The sequence below is a fragment of the Neodiprion pinetum genome, chromosome 5 (assembly GCF_021155775.2).
Source record: "Neodiprion pinetum isolate iyNeoPine1 chromosome 5, iyNeoPine1.2, whole genome shotgun sequence".
Classification (NCBI taxonomy): domain Eukaryota; kingdom Metazoa; phylum Arthropoda; class Insecta; order Hymenoptera; family Diprionidae; genus Neodiprion; species Neodiprion pinetum.
Window position 1 is genome coordinate 185,403 of NC_060236.1, and position 25,450 is coordinate 210,852.

General features: G+C 38.7%; 3 protein-coding genes across 7 annotated transcripts in view; all 3 read left to right on the forward strand.

Moving 5' to 3' along the window:
• Positions 1-25,450, forward strand: part of LOC124219789 (cytochrome P450 4c3) — a 52,163-nt gene that overhangs the window by 11,218 nt on the left and 15,495 nt on the right. The gene's annotated exons all lie outside the window — the stretch shown is intronic.
• On the forward strand, positions 577-9,689 carry LOC124219799 (uncharacterized). 4 transcript variants are annotated; one of them, XR_011177255.1, is made up of 7 exons: positions 590-1,170; positions 3,825-4,135; positions 4,280-4,297; positions 4,958-5,062; positions 8,157-8,282; positions 9,101-9,264; positions 9,546-9,689. XR_011177255.1 is itself a non-coding variant. In XM_069136448.1 (6 exons), exons 2-6 carry the CDS (start codon positions 3,970-3,972, stop codon positions 9,181-9,183), a joined length of 498 nt encoding a protein of 165 aa, XP_068992549.1. In that variant the 5' UTR covers positions 577-1,170; positions 3,825-3,969; the 3' UTR covers positions 9,184-9,264. The 4 variants fall into 4 exon arrangements, 3 of the variants coding, with proteins under 3 accessions (XP_068992549.1, XP_046483882.1, XP_046483884.1); XM_069136448.1 differs by lacking the exon at positions 9,546-9,689 and having other exon boundaries at positions 577-1,170; XM_046627926.2 differs by lacking the exons at positions 9,101-9,264; positions 9,546-9,689 and adding an exon at positions 8,751-9,099 and having other exon boundaries at positions 685-1,170.
• Positions 9,609-13,548, forward strand: LOC124219801 (uncharacterized). Of its 2 annotated transcripts, XM_069136449.1 has the most exons (4): positions 9,609-9,748; positions 9,832-10,859; positions 11,308-11,685; positions 13,336-13,548. In XM_069136449.1, exons 2-4 carry the CDS (start codon positions 10,766-10,768, stop codon positions 13,368-13,370), a joined length of 507 nt encoding a protein of 168 aa, XP_068992550.1. In that variant the 5' UTR covers positions 9,609-9,748; positions 9,832-10,765; the 3' UTR covers positions 13,371-13,548. The 2 variants fall into 2 exon arrangements, with proteins under 2 accessions (XP_068992550.1, XP_046483890.1); XM_046627934.2 differs by lacking the exon at positions 9,832-10,859 and having other exon boundaries at positions 9,672-9,748.

Genomic DNA, 25,450 nt, shown 5'->3' on the forward strand with positions numbered 1-25,450 from the left:
CCGATATTTATCTTGTATTTAATTTAGCAAGTTGTAAATTTATTTCGTACTTCTTCGCTAATTTTACCACGCGGTAGTCGCACATTGCGAATTTATCAAATTTGTACAATCGTCAGTTACATAATTCGAAGTTTTTCCTGAAAAACAAGAATAAAAAAGCATCACTAAAATTGCATCTCTTTTCTTTTTTTTTTTGTTTTCTATATTTCATCTTGAATATTTGGAGGAAACCGACCGTAGCTTGCGAATAGTTTTATCTTAATTTGAAAAATCCAATCATCTCGACGTGGATCCATCTCGCAATAAGATTACCCGCACAATAGCTGATGAATAATTAATTTTGAACCCGCCAATAAACGGACCATTTCTATATTTTCGCCACAAGTTTCTTTTTTTGTTTCGTCAGTGCCTCAATGGTGAGTCACGTGGAATTCGAGCGGGCGTTGGAGAAAAAAAAAAAGAAAAAAAAACAGGAAAAAAGGGACAGCGAAAGGGAAATACCGAAGGAAACATCGGGCAGGAGAGTACCGGCTGTCGTTTTCGGGTTCGCCAACGGATCCTGAGATCACATGACACAATACATTTACAGGCGGCACAGCCTGGCCTCCAGGTACACACGCATGTGCAGCCGTTACCTACACGAGGAGAGCTCTGCCCCTCCGAAAAGGCGTTTCAGCCCTCCGCAAAGCGGCAACGCTAACTACTGGCAGTACTAGCAGTCCGGCATGGTCTGTAGAGGATTACGGTTGTCGGACCAAATCGCGGGATCTCGATCGGTCAACGAGTAAAACTCGTAGTCAGTTGGAAATTCTCCTCGTCCTTTCGCCTTGGCGAGATTATTTGTTTGTTTGGAAAGAGACGAGCAAAAAAAATCAGAATAGAAAATAATAATCTGGCATCGAACGCGCGAACTTGTGGACTTTCGGTGCATGCACAAGCGCGTTGCGGGACAAAAATATTTTTACGATAACGATCGGTTGGCGTTACGTTAAAAAATATATATATATATATATATATTTATCGCTCAGAGATACGAAAGTAGAGAAATGATCGATTTTTCGTTGGCTACAATTTTTTAATCGAGAAATGCGAGGCGGGCCAATAAGAAATTAATCGAACTAAATATTATACATATTCACCCCTCGACTCGAATGAATTTCTCCCAAAAACGTGAGTATGTCACAATATTTTATAATTTTTCTATTTATACGATTTTCATTTACATGCTTTTTTTTTTGTAAGTACTTTTCGCTTCAGCAGGTTCAAAATATTAATACTTTGTTGTAATGGAATTAAAAGAAAAACATCCGTGCTGAAATTTGCACAATTTGGTATGGCGGAAAAACGAATCCTTGTTATCGATAAAAATGAATCACGTTCGCTGGTTTTGTACGAGGAAGTAGAACTGTTTTTAAGTACGTTGTTTTTCAAGCTTGAAAAATTGAATAAATTGCTGTAATAACATTAGACAAGTACGAATAAACGATCGAGACACGAATTATACCACCGACTCAAGAAGTCGGTTTTACGTGTTAAGTAGAGCGAGTCCGCACATGCCACTGTACAGTGGGTTAATTTGTGAAATAGACGAAATATTACGTGATGCAATCCTCAAATTGGATAAATTGCAAACCCGTTTTCACCGGTTTGAATTCTTATTTTTTTTTTTTTTCTTCATCTTTTTCCCCTCTCCTATACAATTATGTTCGTCTGTCTTACCGAGTTTAAACTGACTCATTGCCAGTTCCTGCAGCGGCGACATATTATACGTGTCTTTAACAGATTCGTTTGCGAGTCGTTGAAGATTCTAAACTCTCCAACTCTTTCGGATCACGTACGCAATAAGACACGAGTTGAAAAGGCTGTGATGAAATTTGATACTATATACGAAATTGAAATTGTAAAGAAATTTTCACCCTTTTCCCTTACGTCTCATTCTTCGTATTTTAGTTATCTATCGTACCTATGCGAAATCTTTCGTTACACGATATTCGGCCAAGTTTTGCACACGCAAAATATAGAAACGATATATATTATTGCTTTGAAACCATATTTTATGTTACTTCTATCTGCACAATACGTATACACATAATGTAGAAAATATATAAGTCATGCGTCTTTTTTGCGCGGCACTTGCGGGATGCGGTCTCAATTGAACTAATTCACTAATTACTGCCGGACGCTGTCTCAAGAAACTCGGTCGTGTTACAAGATATATTGTTCTATTAGCCGTGGTGTTCTGTACATGCATATATACACGCATATACCTGTCTAGATACATCATAACCTAACAATAAAAGCCATTATATTCCTATTTTTTCCTTAAAAAAATTCATTCAATCATATCTGTTATTGCTGTTCTATTGCACCGTTACTTCATTACACTTGCTTGATTTTTCTTCCTTGTTTCCTTCTATTTCCCTTCTCAAATAATTATCCCAAATTTGATTCACACCCTAATAATTATCCGTGTCAGGTAAAAAAACGCAAAATAATTTACAAAAAATCTTGGAGAAATATCAAACGCGAGCACGATTTTAATCTGTGTGCATGAAAATGCACGAGCATTAATCGTTTTCAAAGTCACGTACCGAGCACAGGTATACATGATATTGTATACCTGTATTACGTACTCACGTACGAACGTTTTGAGATATTGTTTTGCGAAACGGTCACGCGTTCGAAACGAGAATAGGTACAACAATATTTTATGTGTTATAGGTATATCCGACCGATCCGTAAATATTTCAATTTCCAAACATATAACCCACGGCTTTCCGTCAACCTGTGCGTATCTCTTACGGGTAATCGTCGAATTTCCATCAACGTGCCGTACAATCAGTATAGCTCGTTAACTACGGGAATAGACTTGAGAGGCATTTCAATGTCGATAGAAAGTTGAAACGAATATTCGGCGATTTGGAAAATAATGCCGGTTCCCAAAGTCCCAAAATCCTGCCGCGTTCAAGAGAGAAAATATTTTTCATATTTATAAAATTCAAGAAGTCATGTGCGACACGTACAACGATACGCTTCTCTCCGTTTGATCGAATCGCAATGGTTTTGTATCAAGAGCCTTGCACCGTGTTTATTCGAAGTATTTTTATGTCGCGTTGAAACGGCCATCGGGTAACTCGGTTCGTCAATAATCGTTGCAACGCAATGACATAATCGCTTATGGCTATCCGTGACCCGTAACGTGTACGATGATATCGCAGAATAGTTTCCGGGAGCATGATCTTAATTCCGGCTTGTACGATTAGTGAAATTAATGTTTCGACTCGACGTATAGATTATTTTTAATTAGGTCGCATAGGTATAATTTAATCCTAACCTACGAAGCGTAGATTCGTACGAATTTTGAACAGATCTGTCGGATTTTTGGTTACTCGTATATCAATCTTGATACTAGTTTATTTGACAAAACGTTCACCTGAAGATTAATAGTAATGATACGATTAAAATAAAAAAAAAAAAAAAAAAAAATACCGACACCCTCTGGCGATAAGTTGAGACAGCGCGCGTATACTTTTATTACACATATAGAAGCCCGCGAGGATGAATCACACCCTTGGAATAGAATGTCGAGAAGGATCGATAGCTCAACTATATTCTAGATATACACAATATACATATCACGCGTGTATCGTACAATACCGGCTGGTACATCGATTCACGCACAAAATGTGACTCGACGATTTTTTTATCCGCATAATACAATAAGTACGTTCGTTTGTACTCGTCCACGAAAAAGATGTTTTTCTTTTTTTCTTTTTTCCATCTTTCACAGTTTCTAATCCGTGTTTATTTTAACCCAAATGCAGGGGCGGGTGGGAACGGTGGAAACGTACACGAAAGCTGGATTGCGAGAGTATCGATTATTGCTGTTTGCCATTTTTATTTTCTTCCTTTAAATCTTCGCGGCGATGAAGAAGATGTCGGTGAGCGAGGATCGTTTGCTGAGCTAGCATGAGCCTGATGACGATAATAATTATCGGGGTGTTTTTGGTGATTTTGGCCAGTCTCGAGGCTGTTACCGTTATTGACCATCACCCCGACGAAGAATACTACATAGAGCATCAAGTTTCGTACAAGGATGCTGTCGAGGAGGCAAAGAAACTCAAAATATACCCCGGTAAGTAAGCCCGGATCGATTTATCCGCCAGTCAGTTTCTCGATTTATGGACGCCAACTGTACGAAAAGTGACTCGATTTATTCATTAATTTCCTCCTCTTTGTTCGTCTCTTTTTGCATTTGCCGCATTCGCAACAATAACAGTGGGAATGGATGCAAAAGGTAACAAAAAAGAAAAAAGAAATAAAAATACGCATCCTTAATATAATTAACATATTTCATTATATTTAGACCAGGCACACGAGGCTCATGTTATTATTATGTGCGGTATAAAAAAAAGCATGGCTATACGCGGATAAAGAAGCGATTATAACCCGCGTTATTAGTTTGTACAATTTATACAACTTCGTTGCGGTAATAAGTCGTGCAAACGCCTATAAAGCATACCTTGGGGGATTTTATTATACGGCCTTATCTTATTGCGCGGATATTATATATAAGGATAAAAATATAAAAGAGGGGGGAGGAAACGGAAAAGAAGATCAGACAGCGGCTCAACAATTTTTACAACGGTTTTAATACAGATATGTTTTACGTTGCCTATCTTGTTCCAGTTTCGAGTCGTCGGGAATTTTTCTTTTGTCTGAAAATATATAAACCCGTTATGTGATTAGGAAATTATAATTGCATGGAAATCGGAGACTTTGCGGTTTACGGGTGATAAGCCTCGCGCGCGGGATCATTCGTAACAAATCCGTTTCACGAATTTCATACGCACGATTATACGTCGTATGTTATTGTTAGAGTCATGATATTGACACGATTTGACTCTCCTTATTACAAGCAAGATTAAATACTACGATTATCTTAATGTTGTTACAGGACCAATACCAGGCTGCAAAACCTGCAGCGCCGATGAGATGGAATATTGTAGTAACGAAGGCGTTGTGAATGATCATTGCTGCTGTGATACCGGACCAGAAGATGGTGAGATTGCAGCGATTAACGGAATCTAATTTCTTCCATCTCTTTACAGTTTTCATACCATGCTACTACCGTTCGCCAGGAAATTTTTATAAATATGCAAAGTTGGGACGGGTTTGAATTTATTTAAAGAAAAAAAAGAAAAAAAACAGTCTTACGATACACTCGATACCTTCAAGTGTAACGATTCGGGGATAAAGGAACAACAAATTAAGGTAACGCAGCGAATTAACTTTATTGTAGCGAGCACGTTCATTTCCATTGTCGTTTACCTGCCTAGTCAAGGCTGCAATATAATTTGCCTGTATGTGCACAGGTATAACGACACTATAAATACTCGCGTTACGTAAAAATCGTGCGGATCGTTTTGTCCGCTGTACCATTCTGAAATCGATATCGTGCGGTCGAATGATTTTCTCATTATTGGAATCGAGGGTATGAAAAAAAGTATTACTAATACAAGGATATTACATACCGGAAAAACTGTGGACGTGTAAGCTTACGAACATGCAGCCAATACAATGAAAGAACAAAACAATGAAAAACATTGCTCGGGTTTTGTACGATAAGTATAATACGTTGGAAAAGAAGAAGAATAGAAAAAACAACGATAAAACAATCAAACACAAAAAGCAGAGAAACTGGAGCTCGAGGTGAAACATTGCATGGCTGCAATGCTGATTTGAAATTGCGAAATTTTTGCGCGCAGAACGTCGAGTGCAAAATCAAGTGAGTCTTGTGCGATCAATGAGTTACAGTAGAAAAATAATTGATCGTTATTTACGTTTATGATATTACGTGTTTAAAATAATAATATTTTGTAGATATATTCTTGTGGAACAATGTGGATGACAGAAACGAACTGTCCCACCGTGTATATAACGTATACCTAGGCGTACGTACACGATGTCGCGTTATCAAGGAAATGTCGACGGTCGTTCGTTATCGAAAGCCAGGCCCCGTTTCAGCCACAAGTTTCACCGGTATTACGATTCGTGGAATAATGTTACATTTCTTAGATCGCTGTATGAGCGGAAAAGTCGAATGGATTCAATCTTTTCCTGAACGGTGTTGAAATTCTGTTTAGATACACAATATCAAAATTAATAATTCAGGCTTGATTCTCAGCTCGATAAGCAAAAATCAAAATAAAAACAGGTAGAAAATTTAATACAGACGGGCCAAAAGACGCAACGATTTTTCTGTCGTTAAATTTACATATTAAATTGAATGAACGAAGGGGGGGGGGGGGGGGGTTGCCAAAAGATGCCGACATGTGCAGTGCCACACACGTCACGTTGGATTCCACTTTATCCTTTTTTTTCGCCTGCACGCACAGTTCCATGTATGCAGGGACAGGGTATGAATAACTAATTAAGTTTGAACAGTTGCAGGTACGTACCTAGGTATAACGTTGTACGTATCGCATCTATGGCATTGTTCGAACATAAGTGACGGATTTGAGCGCAGCTCGAAAAATCGTTGAAAAAATGCATTACCGTATAAGAATATGGGTACATGTTAAGATCGCGTAGAAGGTACTGGAAGTTCATATACAGTGTAAAATTAGGAATTCTCTTGCGGGTAAATTGAAGACTTGAATTAAAAAAATCTCGAAATAGTGTAACGGAACCTTGGGAAATTGAAACTATTTCAAAATAAAAAATAATTAACTGAATATACAGAGATTCTAAATGAAGCAATTATGTGACGAAGTACTAAAAAAAAAAGAAAAAAAAAAAAAACCAATGTATACATCAGATTGAATTATCGAGATTGACGCGGTGGATGAAATATTGTGATAGAATTTCTTCAAGCGTCTAAAATAACGTTTGACGGAGTTTGAGAGAACTTGGGAAAACATATTATTGGAACGCAACAAGTCGGAAACAAACCTGAGAAATTTCTGTCTTCAAATGTAACGATAAAATTGTAAAAAAAATTTCGATACAGCTTGAAAAAATGTTTGAAAATCTTTGGTTTTAATATGGATCGAATCCGTTGCTAGAACGGTGTTTCGGGCAATCACCTGTTCAGGAAACTCGTCGATCGCCTTAGAGCCGGGTGGTTGGTTGTTGGCTCTTCGAGTCGCATCGCGCAGCGCGGCCGACGACGAGGCGACATACATATACATTCGGTTTCCTATGATACACCTGGTGACTCATTTGTGCGCGAAGAATTTTAGAAGTAATGATAAAGGAAGTCGTGATCACCGTCACATTATACGTACCAATACGTAATTGCCGCCTGGCTGTAATAATTATTATTCGGTCTCGTTACGTCGTACGCGTGCTGACGTCTTGACGACTTTTTTCCCCTCCCCCCTTACTCTTTGCATCGTGCTAAATGCGAAACGAGGGGAAATATCGCGATGGAAGAGAAATTCGCATTCTAATATTCGTTCGGTTCAACCGGAACTTTGAAATCGTGTAAAATGGATTGGGGTGCTGTTTTTTCTTCTTTTCTTTCATTTCTTTGAAGCTCAATCCTCGCGCTCCCTGATCAAGATTACAGCAGTCTTTCAGCGTTGTGCAAATTCCGTACAATACGTACGTGCTGGAATTTTCGATGAAATTTCATGCATCGTAGGTACGTGTACGAGAGTTGCTTACGTGAAAATATCTGCAGCACTTAATTCGCTGCGAGTGATGCAGCTGAGTTTATTACAGTTGTACAGGAATTTCGGTTGACAAACGATTTTTATACTGCAAAAATAAAGAAAGAAAAATAAATAAATGTATACGCAACCGGTTATCTTATCTTTTGTTATTGTAATATTACCACTGCGTGTGCGTTTGTGCGTTTATTTTATACCCTAAAAATATGCGTAAACAATAAACATAACGTTGCGTCTCTGGGAATTATTATACCGCATACTTATATCGATTCGTCGAATTTGAGATATCGCGTGTAATTCAAAACCCTATGTGTTGAATTGTGCATAGAGATGTTTAGTACTGTACTGTCTGCACGCGTTTGATTCCAAGTATAATAACAATTATGTACTTCGTGTCCTAGGGGGGAAAAGAATTTAAGTCAATAATGTGAAACAATTAATTTTTTTCTACAAGACTCGTTTCTCTCGTTTTATTTTCAGACTCGTTCAGGTTCATGCCTCACGTCTGCCGTATCGGTCCAGAAGTTTGTCAAGTACAGGCTGCCGATTGCGCCGAATATACAAGGATCCGTGAGTGTTGTTGTCACGCTTATCACGCCGAGAAGTGTAAGTGGCATATTTCCGTTTTTATATTTCGTCCATAGAAAACCGATGCGTTGAAATACAGTTACACAATTCATACTTCGTGACCATTCGGTTGTTCTCTTGGAAATTTTGAATTTCCCGCTCAAAAGCGCGGCGGGTTATGGTTTTAATTAATTGGCCGGCCGCATCGCGGCGCCACGTGTTTGACCGTTGGGAACGAAAAACTGTTTCCAATATGCAACTATAATGGATACGTGACCAAACGACATTAGCGTTCAAAATCGTAACACGTGTTATTAATAAATGTTATTAAATTCTGTAAATCAAGTTCGTTAGATATAAAAGTATCAGCGAGCTTAAGATGAAAAATATGCGTGCACCAAAAGTTTTACGAAAATGATGAATCAATCAAGTATATCAACGCATAAGTTAATTATGTACACGAATGATCGTTGGCTGGAAAAAAAAAATTTCTTCCGCGTTTTTCAGGGAAAAACATTGCAAGTGGATCATCAAGGAGCGCGCGGAGTGATTATTTTTCGTTTATGAACTTGATAGCGTTATTTACAGCTTCGGGTAGAATATTTCCCATCCTAACGTTAACGCGGTAAATGTACACATGCATACATATATCATACATGTATGCATACGTACGCATAAATGTTATATACCTATATACACATATATTATATACAACAAATATACAAAAAAGATATACATTAGGTATATATTCATACATATATATATATGTATGTTTATTTATAGATGTATTAAAGAAACCAAATATTTTGTATCGTGCAAGTTATTATGAAAATAAATTATTTTTCCATGTTTCAAAGCTCGCGATAAGAAACTGAGTGATCACGATGAAGATTTTGCAGAAATACAGGATCAGTCTCGGTTTCAATTACTTTCTGAATAATCCAAGTCTATAGATCGTGGAATTAAACCTCTGAAAGAGTCGACACTATTTTCCACAAGACTTTCCGCATAACAACTGTATGTAAGTTTTCTGGAAATATTCCAATTCTAAAGTCTATTTTGTTCATAATCGAAATGACGTGTAATCTCTACTATGGCTGTGAACGAAATCCAATGGTTAACGAACTATATATTACAAACGATGTGGACAGGCATGAAATTTGTGGATAAAATCAATCCTATGCCATAATTCAGATCTCCGTCATTATCGTCGTATAATTATTATCGTTTATGTTACATGCATATACATATACGTATAATCACAAATCGAAATGTAACTCTGCCTCGTCGTTATCATTACAGCGAGTGATATCTGCAGTTTTGCCGTACCTCGCACATGCCTTGTACCCATCTTATTTTATTGGAACGTGAGATGGATGCTTCTTGGATAAAAAAAAAAAAAAAAACGCAATAAACCGGCAATAACTGCATGGCGTACAGCAAAGCTGCCTGCAGCTTAATTTCATGCACGCGAACCATTGTCTGCATCGGGATGATGGTGTCAGGTACCATAATGTACAACATTTAGTTGCGTCACGTAATCCTTCTGTCCTATTTTCATTTCCATGCGATACTCTTATTTCGCCAGGGTTCGTGGGAACCGGAATTCCGATATAATAAGTATCCGCTTCGAAGTCGACTAAATCGACTCGTGTGCAAAAACACCTCGACCTCCGCGAATCCCTAACCCATTCAACGTCTCAGTTTTGGCAATGTTTTGAATTATGTTTTAAATATCTAAGAAAACCGCAGGCGAATATTTTTGCAAAGAACGTCAGTGGGTCGAGGAGCAAGGAAAAAAAAATTTACCGTCAATTTATCATGTAAGGAATCGTCGCGGGACGAAGTCGTGAGTTGACAATAAAATTCTAGGATTATTTCCAAACTTTATTATTATTATTATTATTATTATTATTACTGCAGACAAACTTTCTTTTCGTCAAGTACTCGTACATATATTATAATAATAGTGAATCAGACCCGCGAGAACGTTGTTAATTATTAGTAAAAGATTCAGCATGAGAATAATTATTCATAATTTTCTCCCACCTTCGATATTTGTGTTGGATAAAAAGGGAGAAAGGCAGAGAAGTAGAGAGAGAGAGAGAGAGAGAGAGAGAGAGATAGAGAAAGAGAGTAAAATAAACAGCAAATTTCCGGCCCCATTCGTTGCCGTTTAAAAAGGCAAGAAAGATTCTAACCAGTTATACTCTCAGTAACGGATCCTGTCCGACTACGAGGCTGTGATCTACATACGATTATGCATACCTATAAAGTCTAGAAGACGTGGGGATTTTATCCGATGTATCCTACCTACGTGGCCCCCAAACGTAATTCTGAATCGAAGAGGTACGGATCACCGTCAACGTCTGCACTCCCTCTCGCTGCATCTTTCTCTATTTTTGTTTTCTCATTCACTCTTATTGAAAAGTTCTTAAAGCCATTTTTGTGTGTACGCTCCAGTGTGTACGTGTGTTTAATTTATATTCCCGAATCGAAACAGTAGAAGCATAAGAGAAAAAATGGCGAGTCACTGTCGCCCGAAGATTTTTCATGTTTTTGTTTTGTTTGCCGCTTTCTGTACTGTTCGATGCAACATTTCTCACCCTGTCCAACGTGAGTAATAATTTTGCCTCTAATTTTACGATGCGATACTTGATTACATATTTACTTACATTTTAAATTTGATTTTAATCCGTACAACCTTTCGGTAAATAACGATTGTTTTTACCATGTGTTAAATTCTTATAAGAGAAAAGTGCTCTGTCAACTCTTGATGGAATAACGTGATCTCTTTGATTTGGCACAAAATATCATAGAATATATTTCAAACAATTTTGCGTGAACAAAGACTTTTGTCAATATATACTGTGGTAAAAAATCCATATTTTCTTCTTGATCAATACCTCCTTGTAATTTTTGGAATTTAACAAGCAAAGACTTTTGAAAATTATCCATACATACGCACGATAAAGTTCTTCCAAAGGAGTTCTACAGCCTCATGGGTAAAACTTGTCATATCAAAATAAAATAAAAGATCTCACACCGTATTGAACCTTTGTAGCGCTTGAAGCAGCTCTACCCGCGTTACGCGAAAGTAATGCGGGTGGCAGTTTGTCCGGCGTTGATGACGAGCCAAATCCGACCGTATCTCCGGTTTTCTCGGATCAGGCGCTTCGTCAAACCTACTACGAGCCTTTTGGTACCTTTGGATCATCCAGCAGAAGACGATGCCCGTTGTGCGACAGTTCAGTGTTTCCTTACTGCGGTGAAAAACTTTTTCACGACGCATGCTGCTGCACCGATCCCTACCAGTACCCACTTCCTTACAAGTGCCAATTAGCCGATTGCGCCTTTCTTCACGCTAATACCTGCAGGGAACACAGGCTCATTGCCAACTGTTGCTGCAGCGACGAGTACAGGTCCTTCGTGAGGGGAAGAGGTGAGTGCAGCGATGACAATTGTTTTGGCTATCTTTGTCAATTCATTTTTACCATTCGAGTGAAAAATTTGCGATTTCTTTATTAGCGTCAGTTTAGAGTGAGAAGACCGTTTCTAACCCTCTTTCGCTAAAAAGTAAAGGAAAGAGTTGGAGAAAAAGATTCGACATTTTTTTTTTTTTTTGTATCCCGATTTGCCAATTTTTCAACGTTTAATAATCTGCAAGCGCTTCTCGGTTCAACGCGAAAGTATCGAGTCCATTCTGGGTGTTTACAAGCAACAACAATAATCATTTTAACATTTATAACATCAATAACAATTGATTACGTCTCTCTAAATAATTATAAATGCAATCCTGATTTTTATTTGTTACATGGATTTGTTTTTATTATAATTCACGTCTGTCGGGGGCATTATCGACTCGCGTATATAATACATATTGCGTTGAATCCATTATATGCGGTGGCCTAGATTAGAACTGGAATTTGGAATACCGTACGACGCGTTGGATAAATGTCAAAATCAAAGAAATAAGAAAGGAGTGAAAACAAATTTAAAAATATTTTGACTTGTACAAAAATAAAAAAGAAGAACAAGAAAACAGAAGTAACGGCAAAACACTACGCGTTTTCGCGATTGATTGGATGCGATGACTGCAGCCAACTGTACATACGTAGGTATAACCAATTGCTGTTACAGCCAGACTGTACGCAAATATTTTCCATGCACAAAACTGCGCGTCTCGAGGTCTGGTTCATTATTTTTATAAGCATGTTCTTTTTTTTCGTGTCAAAACGGTTGTATAAATAATTTCTTAACTTCAATTCGCACACTCCGGCTGCACGAATGATGATTGATTTCTCGTGATGTTTTTTATTGTGTGTTATTTTATTTTTGCGTTACGAATTTCTTATTATTTTTCAAAAACAATTATTTGTCGATGACCTTTGATCATAATAGAATTATGGACGAACGATCTTTCCACGGCGAGGAATTTAACGACCAAATCGTTTAACTATGTGTAAACCAATGTCTAATCGATTTCCACGTGAGGTCTAATAATTATTATTTCTGTGCCACAACGTAAGTGGCCCGGAGGATACGTGGATGTTTGCATGCTCGGCAAAAACAAAAAAAACAAAAAAAAATAAAAAATAGACAAAGATGTTTACAATTATTGTGTGTATTACCGTATTTTACGATATAAAGTATACGTGATATGCGGCAGCATCGGCTTGAATCTTTTAATCGCTCCAACTGCTGTTCATGCAATTACAGTCTTGACGCAAATAACAATATCTGACAGGTTGTAATAACAGTATAATTAATTTTGAACTCGCGGTTTATATTCTACGTTATACTTGTTGAATTATTATGTATATATTATCCATACCGTCGAAGAAATCTATTTTCGATACAAAATCTCGAGGTCAATTTCATCAATCATACATTTACACACACACACACACACATGTATACAGCACTTGGAATATACATACTTATCTTGTAGGTGCATAACGTACAATTTTATCTTTGAGTTTCAGTTTCAAAACTTGCCAATCGCATTTTTAGCATTCCTTACTATCAAAAAACGTTGCATGTGTATCGATTTGTCAGCTTTTACGCAAAACATGAATTTTTATCCTTACAGACGCTGCGGTGGCTGAGAAAGCGGTTGATAATTGAAAAACGAGAATCACAAGGGCGGAAGATTTGGAAACGGCGGAAAATCAACATTTTTTCTACGCAACGTTATTTATGACGCGTTTCTGAGTGAAAAAGAAAAAAAAAAATCGAACCAATAGCCGGTGAAGAAAAGAAAATGTATAAAAAAAAGGGGGAAAAATAACAACGAACGGTTCGAGGAAGTCGGCCGGATTCTTATACCTCCTAATCTGTCTCACCTGAATTCCCCGATCCAGGACCACTGCAATATAATGCAGCTGCAGCGTAATGCATTATCATAACAGGAATCCAGGTAGATGAATCCTCCAAGAAATTTCCCATACCTACCCGCACTACGACCTGGGCTAAACTTGTAATAAATATATATAGGTATACGTGTCGTGGTAATAGGCAGTGAAAGTACGAAAAAATGAAGAAAAACAAACAGCTCACAAAAATCTTCGGAATATGTTACCAAGTTTTAGAAAAAATTTAAAAGTTCGCGTTGCGATTAGCCTCAGAATTAAAAATAGCGGTATTGCCGGACGATTTCCGGTCAGTTTTTGAAATCTTTCGAACCGACGATCAAGACCCCGAGGCGTGAAAATTCCCTGAAAAATGGATTCAGCTCGCATTTTTCCGCCAGACATCAACAGCCACGTGTGACCGTCTCTTTACCACGCCGGCCTCGTCGTAGGTGGTGTAATTATCGTTCATTCTTTCCCGTCCAGCTCGTTCGCGGATTAGTATTAGTACCTACGGCAGTCGCGGTCGTCTGGCTTGGCCACCCCGAACCGGACCGCCGCCGTAGGGAATGATTTTTAACGAGCTTTGGACAACGTCCGGAGTTCAATGTCAAGGTGAGGCACGTGTCTCCGTGATGGGCATTATACTCTGCCTTTATTAAAATAAACATGAATTTATTCAAGGCAGATAGCACCGCCCACCGCAATCCGTATCACAACGGAAAGCGATAAACGGCCGTCACTTTCCTCGGTAAGGTAAGCCTACCGGTTATCGACACGCTTAGACCCAATTGTCGATCCATTTATTTTTCAAAATTACAAAACTTACGGCACAAATTGCGAATCTCTCGATGACTGAAACCAATTGCTGGAGGGCTGGACGCTGGAAATTTATTTGTTGGTATTTTTAAAACCAAGGATCAAACAGATTATAAAACCAAAAAAGGACAACAACTGGTAAGCTTAACACCTCAATAATTGCCCCGACAATCTCGTCCATGGAGTATAACTCTGACAGTGCAGCGGTGTAAATAAAGTCAGGCTAAATCGGAACATTGCACTTACGGAGATTGGCTCGAGTGTCGTCGCAGAATCGCTCGGAATCATTCGAAATTGTGTACTTTTTATACAAGTATGAGGATGACGGTTTTGGGAACCCGATCCAGCATCGTTCGCGAAACTCATCGTTTCGACCCCGGTACTAGATCAGAGTCAAAATCGGATGGTTCTCGAATTTGGAATATCTTGGAAAAAGGATCGTAGAATTGGATGGCCGGCGTCCGGGAAACGAAACATGACCTCCTTTAGGCTCGAGGGTCGAGAAGTCGGGCCATGCGGGTCCCGGACTAGACTTCTTGGTTTAATTGACCCGAGGTGAGATGGGACGGACGGGGGACGGTCTTCTAGACGGTCGGTCTCCGTATCTCGGGCACCATCGGAATGTCCCTCGTGCATGCTTACACAACGGGTCCCCGTGCAGCCTCGTTCCTCCTTAACCGATCCCGAGTCCAGCGGGTAGAAGAAGAGGGTTGTCGCCCTAGGAACGAATTATACCCGGCGGCACGTGTTGCCCTTACCTAACCTTGAGAATTTTCCGTTACGCTCCTGCATGCGGGCCCCTAGAATCGACTACGATTTTTGGACCGAACGTTCTCGTTCTGTGAGAAATTTTTCACTCGTTCCGCTCGATTCCGCGTTATATAGTAAAACACTGGTATTATCGTATAATCGTAACGGTAACGATTTGGATGTTGTTCAAATTTCGAGAAAATTTGGCACCAGCGGCTGCTTTCTGTGATTTTATGTTTTATTTTCTTTCATTTTAACACAGTGTATAAAAATCTATAACGGTGCAATCTTGGGAAAATTGAATATTCAAAGGTACCAAGTTAAGTGATAAGAAATAAGTAGTGTTCGTTAAAAAAAAAATTCATCCATAAAACTGAAATGATGGAAAAAAATTTTTGCTAGTTAATAAAAAAAGCTTTGATCTTTTTACCGACATTTTTTTTACTCTTCTCACAGCTTCTCTTCCGAAGCGTCAGGATCTAAGAAATTGAAGTCGCATCAATCGTCCTGGTTATTTTGCTGAAAAAAAAAGAATTAAATTGAAAATTCAAATCGTAGTTTCGAATTTCCATACCCGCAATAATTCACTACCGATTCCGGGTAATGAATAAGTTGCAACTAATGGGACTAATTTCCTGTCTTTGATCTTGAAATTGTAACGACGTTTTGCAGTGAGGAAATTCAGTCCCGTCTTATTGAAGTGTGTGCTGTATCCAAAAATGGAAAAACCCATTAGGGAATACTTGACGTCCGTTTCGAAATAATTGAGAATCATGCGTAAGTCGTGCGGGTATGTCCATTATAATACATGTTGCAGTCTGATGTGTAATGTTAGTTTGCGTAAGTTCTTGGAAATAGAGAAATAAAAACGATAGAAAGAGAGAGAGAGAGAGAGAGAGAGAGAGAGAGAGCTTCAGAGACACGTGTGAACTCGACACGTGCATGCACTGCAGGACTTATCGCGGTTATGCCTATCTATATATACATATATACATAGAGATATGTACATTAAAAGGTATACCACGTGTAAAAATAAATAGAATTTTTCAAGCTCACGCGCGTACATGTATATAAATACGTATATATATATATATATATATATATATATATATATAGAAAAGCCTTGACCGAAGTCCGGATACTTGTTTTTATTTTCTTGTGTTCATATATTTATTTATTTTTAATGTGTCTCTTTTTCCCAACGGGGGAAGATGGAGGCGGGATTGTCCTCCGCAGGTTTCATCGTGTCAGGCATACGCACCCCCCTTACGGTCGTTCCGAACAGCCACACGTGTGCCACACATGACCGTCTCTGTATGTCAATTGGGCCCCTAAGAAACTCCGTAAGACGCCATTACGATTTCCTCATTTCACGTCATCACCGCGTTATCCGTTAGGCCGATGCGATTATAGGCACACCGTCGCGTAAACAACGAAATTCCTACACGTGGGGTCTGGCCCAGGTAAATAACCGACTTAAGTGAACATCGGGGCCTTACTCGTAGGCTTTCGAATTTGGCAGGTGAGAGGCGTTCCGTGGGCATGTCCATGGTCCATGGACAATCTTCATCCACTGTGCGGAACATTTTTTCTCACGCCTGCGAAAATTTCTCTTCATCCTCTTCTGCACATTTTTCCTGGGGGACAGAAATTGATAGCCACGCGTGCGAGTGTGTGCGCATGTGTGTTTTTAATGCTTGTTTTCGTATATATTCAATAGACGGGAATAATTTTATTGGTTCTAGTTTTTTTTTTTTTTTCACATTCCGGTAAAGGTTTCGGTTCGAACGAAAGTAAAAATGTAAAAATATGCTTTACGTATACGTATATATGTATAATATATATATTAAAACGGAAAAATATGCATGCGGTGAAAAACGGAAACTTGTTGCAATTATGAATTTCTCTTCCTTCTCTTCGTTCATTGTCTTTTTAACGACTTTTTTCCGCTTTTCTCCGTTCGAGAACCTATGTAGATGTGATAATAAGCTGTGTTTTTTTCCCGCTCTTCCACTCACTCCCCGAGTGTCAACCAGTTCAGTTTAATTCAGCTACTAACGAGATAAAACAAACGGATCTCTCCTTAACTCGATATTGACAATTTATTCTCTCGATGGATTACTTTTTTCCCAACCTTTTTTTTTTAATCTTCATTTTTTGGCACTTCAGCGGGACGCGCCCAAAATTTCAGGAAGCGAATGTTTTTATCAGTTTACAGAACTATTGTTGTCAAAATTCCGGCATTGTTACACCGACGTGTTATCCGAATACTTTGTAGTCACGCACCGAGCTGCAGCCGGTAGTACGGTAGTCCGAGGAATTTTCAACTTTGTTTTTTCATTGGCTTCTTTTACTTCTTTTCCTTCTTTTTGGCCTGTTTTTGGTTTCCGTACCGTTGACTCAAGGCTGCGACGTCGGCATACTACGCGTGATGATCAGTGAAACGTACTACGCGTGTGTAAAATATATATACATATGTAACACGCGTCGTACGCGCGTGTGGTTACCGAAATATGCGTTATACGTTAATATAATATACGTGATAATGTTTGTTCTGAAATTCGTATATAAGAAGCGTTACATGTGTAAACACATGTATACATAATAAGAAATAGTTGGGAGTATTTAGAAATCGTATAATATAACGTGGCGTGTTTACGGGTTACCTAAAACTACAGTAAGACACGATGTGCAGCTATCGTGCGCAATATGACGTGCTAATCGAATGATGATGCGTTGTTGTTGTGCATTGTCAGGGGGAAATGCGAGAATGGGAATAGTTGGTTGGAAATGAGAGTTAAAGATGACGGTGCCAGATTTGTGGAATTTTTCTTAGTTTTTTTATTCGTCGACATTGCATAGATATGTGTCAAGGGTAGCTTTGCGTAGTGTCGTTAACACGTGGAATTTGTTATCTAGGGCGAGAGAGTCTCGTACTGTATAAGAGCGGAAAAATGCGATAACGTAATTGAAAGGTTGATATAATCTCTCTACACCGACCTTGCTTATGTACCAGTTGTACTTATGTGCCGGTTGAGTAACTCTGGTACGCGAATGTATTATTTAGGTATCCGTGATTCACTTCGAAAATGTTGAAAGTCTGTTTAATTGCCGCGCGAAAATCATTCGAATTCTTCATGCCTAATTTCAACTTCGTAACTGATTGGAAAATTGGAATGACAAGGCAAATTTTCAACCTTGCAATTGCTCGTCGTATTGCGAACCAAAATTTGCTTTTCAACTTAACGCGCACGTGTGCAAGATTATAGTAACTTACATACGTTCAGTTTTGCATTACATAGTCAGCTCCTTACAGTTTTTGCAGTTTTTTAAAAATAATTTTGTATCTTTTTCAAAGTACACGCGAATATTGTTTCCACAATTGCAGTCATATTCGGGATTTTTGTGTATATATTTTTTTTTTTTCATTACGTGCAATCCCTGTAATCACTGTTTGGTCAAGGTGAGATAAAATGGAAAGAAAGTGCATGAACGAGTTGAATGAAAGGGAACCAGAAAGAGGATATAAAAAAACGCCTTATAGAGATAATTTCAAAATCAGATGTTACACAAATATTATATTATTACATATCCGAAGTACAGACAAGCTGCGATAATAGATTACGATACGTGTAATGTAGTGTAATATACCGAAACCATAATATCGTTACTGTTTCTATGTATATGTATACTAGTACTATTAATTACGATAGTAGCAAAATCTGGTTTCTGCAAGACTGGGTTCGTCTCTCTCGCTCTCTCCCCCCCCCCCCCCCCCCTCTCTCTCTCTCGCTCTCTCTCTCTCCCTGCACGCGGTGCACCTTGTAGAGTTCATAGCTCCGAGCTCGCGGCAGCATCCCGAGACTTGCACTAGAGTTATTGTACCTACACACCTATATCGGTGTACGCGTAATAGCGTATCTAGTACATACCACGTGAATACATACACATGTAATGCGTACACGTTATACTGCAAGGGTACAAGGCCTTTCAGCTTCTAGAATAGTTCAATAACCTTTTCGCTAAATATATACAATACATCTACTCGCTGGCATGCGCACATCATTGCCTATAGTAAATACATGTATATATGTATATCGATATGTGCGTCGCGTGTGTATACGCACATGCGCGAGCAATGTTCGCGAGTTATATAGAAGCTAACTACAGCGGTCCCGAGCGGTCGTGGACCCGGCAAAACTTACTCGCAGGCCTAGCCGTGCGATGTGCAATATCGCAATATCTCCGGTACGCCAACGCAGGTATACCTGCGATAGGCGGAAGAGTTCTCTTCGCGCGGTATCCGTACTTATCTAGTTTAATCTCGTTGCACTCGCGTACGGACTGCATTTGCACATTCGTATAGATCTATGCAGATTATACCTATACGTATCATATGCGAGAATTTCCCGCAGCTCCACCGAGAGCAACGCTGCAACGAATCTCTCTGTGTATAAAGAGACTCCTTTTGTAAATCAGTTTTGCCGATGTACGTTGTATTGTAGCATGTGTCGTGCAATCGCGATTTTTCAAACTTTATAAATCTTCATCACGGAATCGCGAACATGTATCTTTTATAAGTTTTCGACCGATGTTGCAACGTTCGCGATTTTTACGGATCACATTTGCATGAAATCTTTCACATGTTATCCACATGTCGAGTTTCCTCGATATTTCCATATTTCGTTATTCTTGCTAGTCTTACATACTTGCGTGTAATAATCGTGGAATTTATTATGACGATCGTACGCGGCAATTGTGTATCTATTTCATATTCGGTCTATAATACACATTATTACGTATCATTGTAGAAAAACAAGTAACGTATACTATTTAGCATGCGTAATTCTAGGTATAGAGACGTTATTTTTCTGGGTTATTATAATGTGTTAACCACGCGCTGGGCGATCATCTAGCTTCGCGATATATTTCATACGTTTCGCCACGTTCGTTAGTGTCTATAAATCTCACTACATCTATATACTCGGAGATATTTGTTAATATTAAATAGATAAACAAATTTTACGCAACGCTTCATATATTTCACAATCACACAGAGGAGATGTTTACGGTGATTTGAGGAAAAGTTGGACGCATTGAATATACATGTTGTATAAGTGGCTTGTGTATGATATAATTGTAAACCTTCCTCCGAGGGCGTATAATTAAAATAACCTCGAAGATGATATAAAAATCCATCTAGGATTATACCAGAGATTTTACGAATTACAGGAATTTATAGGGAAGCTTTCTACTTGAACGTGAGGCTTGGTTTAACTTCCGGTGAGTGGAGTATTTTCGCGTGATGCTCACCGCGTAGAGTTAGACCGTGAATAAATACGTTTGTGAATATGTACGCAAAACCGTAGCTGGAACGTCTTATACACGAGTGTATAAAAATGTTTGGTTCGGAAAAGAAACGAAAAAAATTGTAACGTACGACTTACAGCGTGCGCGGATAACAATAACTGCACAATGTAGATATGCAGTACAAAATATGCCAGGTTGAAATAGGCAAGGAAAATTACCCTAAGAATGGAATTGAAAAGGCGCTGTGCAGACGTCTAGATCATGGTGGTGAACGTGTATAGAAATACAATGTGCAGAAAAATGTGTTGACGCTTGGTTTTTTTTTTTTCTGGTTTTTTTTTTCATACTCAAAAACTCGAGACTTTTCTGTGCGCGGGTAAATATATTCACGAGTGCAGGGGATATGTGAATCGAATCATACTCTATTCACAAGCTGAATTCTAAACCTTGGCGATTTCATTCGCAGTAAAATTTTATACAAATCGTTCTTTCCGTCATTTTGTTCGACCTCAAATAAGTATGAGCATTCGATGTTTGGCGAGTGACCGAAATTCTCTTACACCCGATATAAATATTCAAGTCGCGGTCGGCTACGCAGCCAATTTGATTCCTTCGTTAATTCACACGTACAGAAAAATCTTTTGTATACTATGCAGTGTAAGTTCGTTTTTCTTGCCCGCGAACAATTTGTCAGTCAACCTTACGCTTTTCATCTTGACTATTTGGATAGGATGAATAATTTTCGTCTCATCGCAGGTTATAAATAATAAAAGTGTTCGTTCGAACGTTTGAAAATCCCACTCTTTCGATTCTACGTCACATCCGACCGAATATCGGTGCAGCAGGAGTATAAAATTTTTATAATATAAATATCAGGAACCGCAAAGCCAGGCGCCAGGCTAACTCTCGCCTACATTCTTGAATTCGAGATCAAGTTAACTCGTCTTATTCGCTAATATTTGAAAAAAATGGAAACAACGAAGAACCGAAAGGTACATTTCAATCTGCAATCAAGGAATCGGTAAGGCGTCTCTCAGTTTTGAGGATCATTCGTCTTCGTCGCTCCTGTCGTTACTTCTGCGGTCTCGAGTTTTTTTTTTTTGTCTTCCTCTCCTTCTTATTTTCTCTAAAATTTCATTCTTCTGCGTAATATATCCCGACCGCTCGACTCAACGGATTTCTACGTATAAACACGACGTGCCAATTAATAATTCGTGAATGGCCCCAAAGTTGCGCGCACGTGGCTCGCATAGTAGGTACACACACATACGCCCAACAAATGTGATCAGATTTGGCGCCTTAACTTGTACAACACGGATGTCCTCAATTTATTTCTTCATTTATCCCCCCCAAAGGTTTTTTTTGTTTCTCTCTTCGAATTTCGAACTTTTTTATTTATATATATATATATACCTAAAATAGGGAATCTACCTATGTAATAACATTCAAGTTACCTGTTTCCCCGAAAATCATTCGGACACGTGGCGCGGTAACGTTGCGCACACGTATACGCGAAACTTGTCTTTTCTAATGTCTATCGAATCGATGCTTGCTCCTCATGACACAAGTATACGTACAATAATACGTTGCCGTGCTCAATGTCAATTTATAATATGTATAGGTATACGCGCATCAGACACATGTGTGAAAATATTTATTTAGGCCGTTTAATTATTATTGCCACGCGCTCATTTGTATTATAATATTATTATTACACGCGCTTGATTCATCGCCTTGAACTATATATGCACACGTGTACACGCGCGTACGCACACGCATTTATTTATGACTTGTATTATAATATGCACGTATACTTTTTGTTTGTGTATTCCGCGCGATATTGAATCGCTCCGTTGCGGCTGCACGTCGCGTACGTACACATGATACGGGTGTTGCAGAATGAGAGGAAAAATAAATAAGAAAAAAATAAGAGGAAAAAGAAAAAAAAAGAAAGAGTGTGTGTCAGCTTCGACGCACGACTGGAGTTTACTCCTTACGAACGATAATTATGATATATATCGAATAGAAAAAGAGGGTAAATGAACGCATCTTCCAAAATGATAGGAGTAACAAACATATATCTGTAATTATTCGGATTATTTATATTACTTCAAAAATTTTCGAATTTTGAGTGCATATTCGTAATAAGTGACCGCAAAAACCCCTGAGTACCAACTTTCGTTCCCGTCAAACGACTTTTTACATTTTCGGTCCGCCATATTGGATCCGCCATCTTGAATTTCCAACTTTCGCTTTCGTCAAACGACTTTTTGCGTTTTGGTCCGCCATATCGGATCCGCCATCCTGAATTTCCAACTTTTGAGTGCGGATTCGTAATCAGCGACCCTGAAAACCCCCGAGTACCAATTTTCGCTCTGGTCAAACGAGTTTTTGCACGTTTGGTCCGCTGCATTGAATCCGCCATTTTGAATTTTCAAATTTTGAGTGCAGATTCGTAATCAGTGACCCCAAAAACCCTGGAGTACAAAATTCAAGTCGATGGTAAGTAAGGAAAAATGTGTGCCGCTAAGGGTTAATATAAGTAATGAAAATAATATATAAATATAAAATATATTAAATCAATCAATCAAAAATAATAAAAACACTAAATAAAAGATCTAGTGGTTCGTATTTGAAATGTATATTATTCATAAATGTAAACGATAAGCTTACCAATTAACCGCATCCATGTGTTTTTCGGATTCCTCTTCGTTATCATCTAAATCAATTTCTTCCATATTTTCAAATATTTTGACGTGATAACGTCACGTCTTATAAATTCATACGCATGCACACAACACAAGGACAAACATTCGCACACATTCAACTCTCGGACCAGAGGTAATGAACTATGCAGTGAGACTACGAAGCACCGCACAAAGAGGGGACCCCGAGTATAGGATACGCTGTGTAATGTATTCCATCTCATTCTTTTGCACGTTCAATATATATGTTTGTCTCTTTCTATAACGCCTCAAGTTTTCGTCTTACACTTGATTTTACTCCTCATATAATTTCCGTACCGGGCCCTATAACTCAAATCGTTTCTTAAGGAGTAAACTCCAAAAATATTCCGTCTCTGAAACTGTTTATGTTAATCCGTAATGCTGCACACAGTGATGCGAATTGCAATGAAAAGAAGCTGCAGAAGCTGCAGTTTAATAAAACCGAAGGACGATATTCAGAGAGATAATATAACGCGCTTGACAATATGACGTATTATAAACGTGCATGCAAAATGCTGCAGCAGTGTAATAATTGAACGCAAATAAGATGAGAAAGAGAAGATGAAAGAAACGGAGTAAAAATTAGCACAGCAAGGGAGAGCTTCTGGCAAGAATTGTTCTTTCCTTATTTTCATTCAACTTTGATTGTACGCGTTCTTTCGTCATTTTATCCTCTTTCTTTCATCCCAGTTCCTGCATTATATACAGAAAAACGACACGGTTCAAGTGCCCTGCAATCGTTGATTCGTACGTGTATTATACCTATACGTACGTAGGTTACATACGCTGCACGTGCCCCATATAATGCACAAGAGACAATCACGCGCTCGTATACGTATATTGTAATAATTCACCGGCCGCGGCTACTCGTGCCTCGTGTTTTTTTTTCCCATTCGCCTATCATGAGCGTGTATTGTAATCGCGTTGTAATAATTTATTGACGCAGTGATCGTTTACCCAGAAATCCCATTTTCGTGACCTATAAGCTTGGATAACACCGTGCAGGTTCGACGCGAAGACTCCCATTATCGAAAGTTACAACATACACGTTATAAATAATTGCAATCCGCTCATTATTTTGCGGAGTATATATCAATGTACGCGTAAGTTTGATGGAAAAAGGCCGTCCGCCAAAATCTCTGTGCCTTCAAACTAACGGATATTGTATTTTATTTGCAAATTCGAATAGTTGAATAGAATTTGTCGAAACGCCATCTTAATATATTATGTTGTCTGGCTCGGTACCAACGAAGCGACATTCGATTTCTAAAAATGCGTACAGAGTTTCTATGCCAGCGTCTGCATATATTTTAGGTATCAAACCGTATCCGGCAAGGTTCAGTCCGTTTTTGCAATGCATTTTCACGAATTTTCGCGCGACGTGAAATAAGGCAGCCGCTGCACGTGAATTATGCGAAAATTTTGTCTTTTCTTCTACTTTTAATTTTCTCTCAATTTAAATATCGTCCGATGAGCCGCGATTATAATAAAATATTTACGTCATCTCCGAATGTAAAGTGTTGAACGATGAAAAAGTCGACTGGACGGACGTTGACGGATCGGAATTTCGACGGTTGATTTCCCCACAGCACGAGGAGCGAAATTTTTGGACAAAGGGTATATCTTTTTAATAGACCTCGACGTGATCCGGATTCGAGGCTGCTGCGATTCCCCCGGCGCGAAGGATCAACGGCTTTTCGAATTTCGTTGGCGGGTAATTCGAAAATACGATACGACGCTCGCTCTGCGGTGCGCCGTTATGCATTGTACAGATTATGCACCTACGTATTATTGCTGTTGTTGTTATTATTGGAAAAGGCGAAAACCTTCATCTTTTGAAGGTCAGCAGCTCCTACTTTTCCCCTGTCAGAATTTGTATTAAAGTGATTATTATTACTATTATCATTATTATTGTTGTTGTTGTTGTTATATACATAATATTACACGAGGACGAGGACCAAAATAACCCCTCATTTTTGTCTACCATGCATTTCAATACACGTGTTCTCAAGGATTTTGTCCTGCGGGCTTTCGGTGCTCAAGGAATTTTTGCGATCCTTTCAATGACTCGGAATCCATTTACGACAGTCACGATGTTTCTCACGGTAAATTATGCAGCGGGGTGTTTAAAATTTGATCATTAATTTTTTTTTCCGTATCGCACGAATTTTCGGACATCGGATGTTTGTTCCTTTTGTCTCTTTCTTCCACGTTTCAGTAGTCGAAAGGTTCTCAAGTTTTGACTGATTCA

Coding starts and splice junctions, on each gene's coding strand:
- LOC124219799 (XM_046627926.2), top strand. CDS start 3,970: ATGAGCCTGATGACGATAATAATTATCGGGGTGTTTTTGGTGATTTTG. Junction 5,063..8,156: donor TGATACCGGACCAGAAGATG/GTGAGATTGCAG, acceptor TTTTATTTTCAG/ACTCGTTCAGGTTCATGCCT. Junction 8,283..8,750: donor CGCTTATCACGCCGAGAAGT/GTAAGTGGCATA, acceptor CGCGTTTTTCAG/GGAAAAACATTGCAAGTGGA.
- LOC124219801 (XM_069136449.1), top strand. CDS start 10,766: ATGGCGAGTCACTGTCGCCCGAAGATTTTTCATGTTTTTGTTTTGTTT. Junction 10,860..11,307: donor CATTTCTCACCCTGTCCAAC/GTGAGTAATAAT, acceptor GAACCTTTGTAG/CGCTTGAAGCAGCTCTACCC. Junction 11,686..13,335: donor GTCCTTCGTGAGGGGAAGAG/GTGAGTGCAGCG, acceptor TTATCCTTACAG/ACGCTGCGGTGGCTGAGAAA.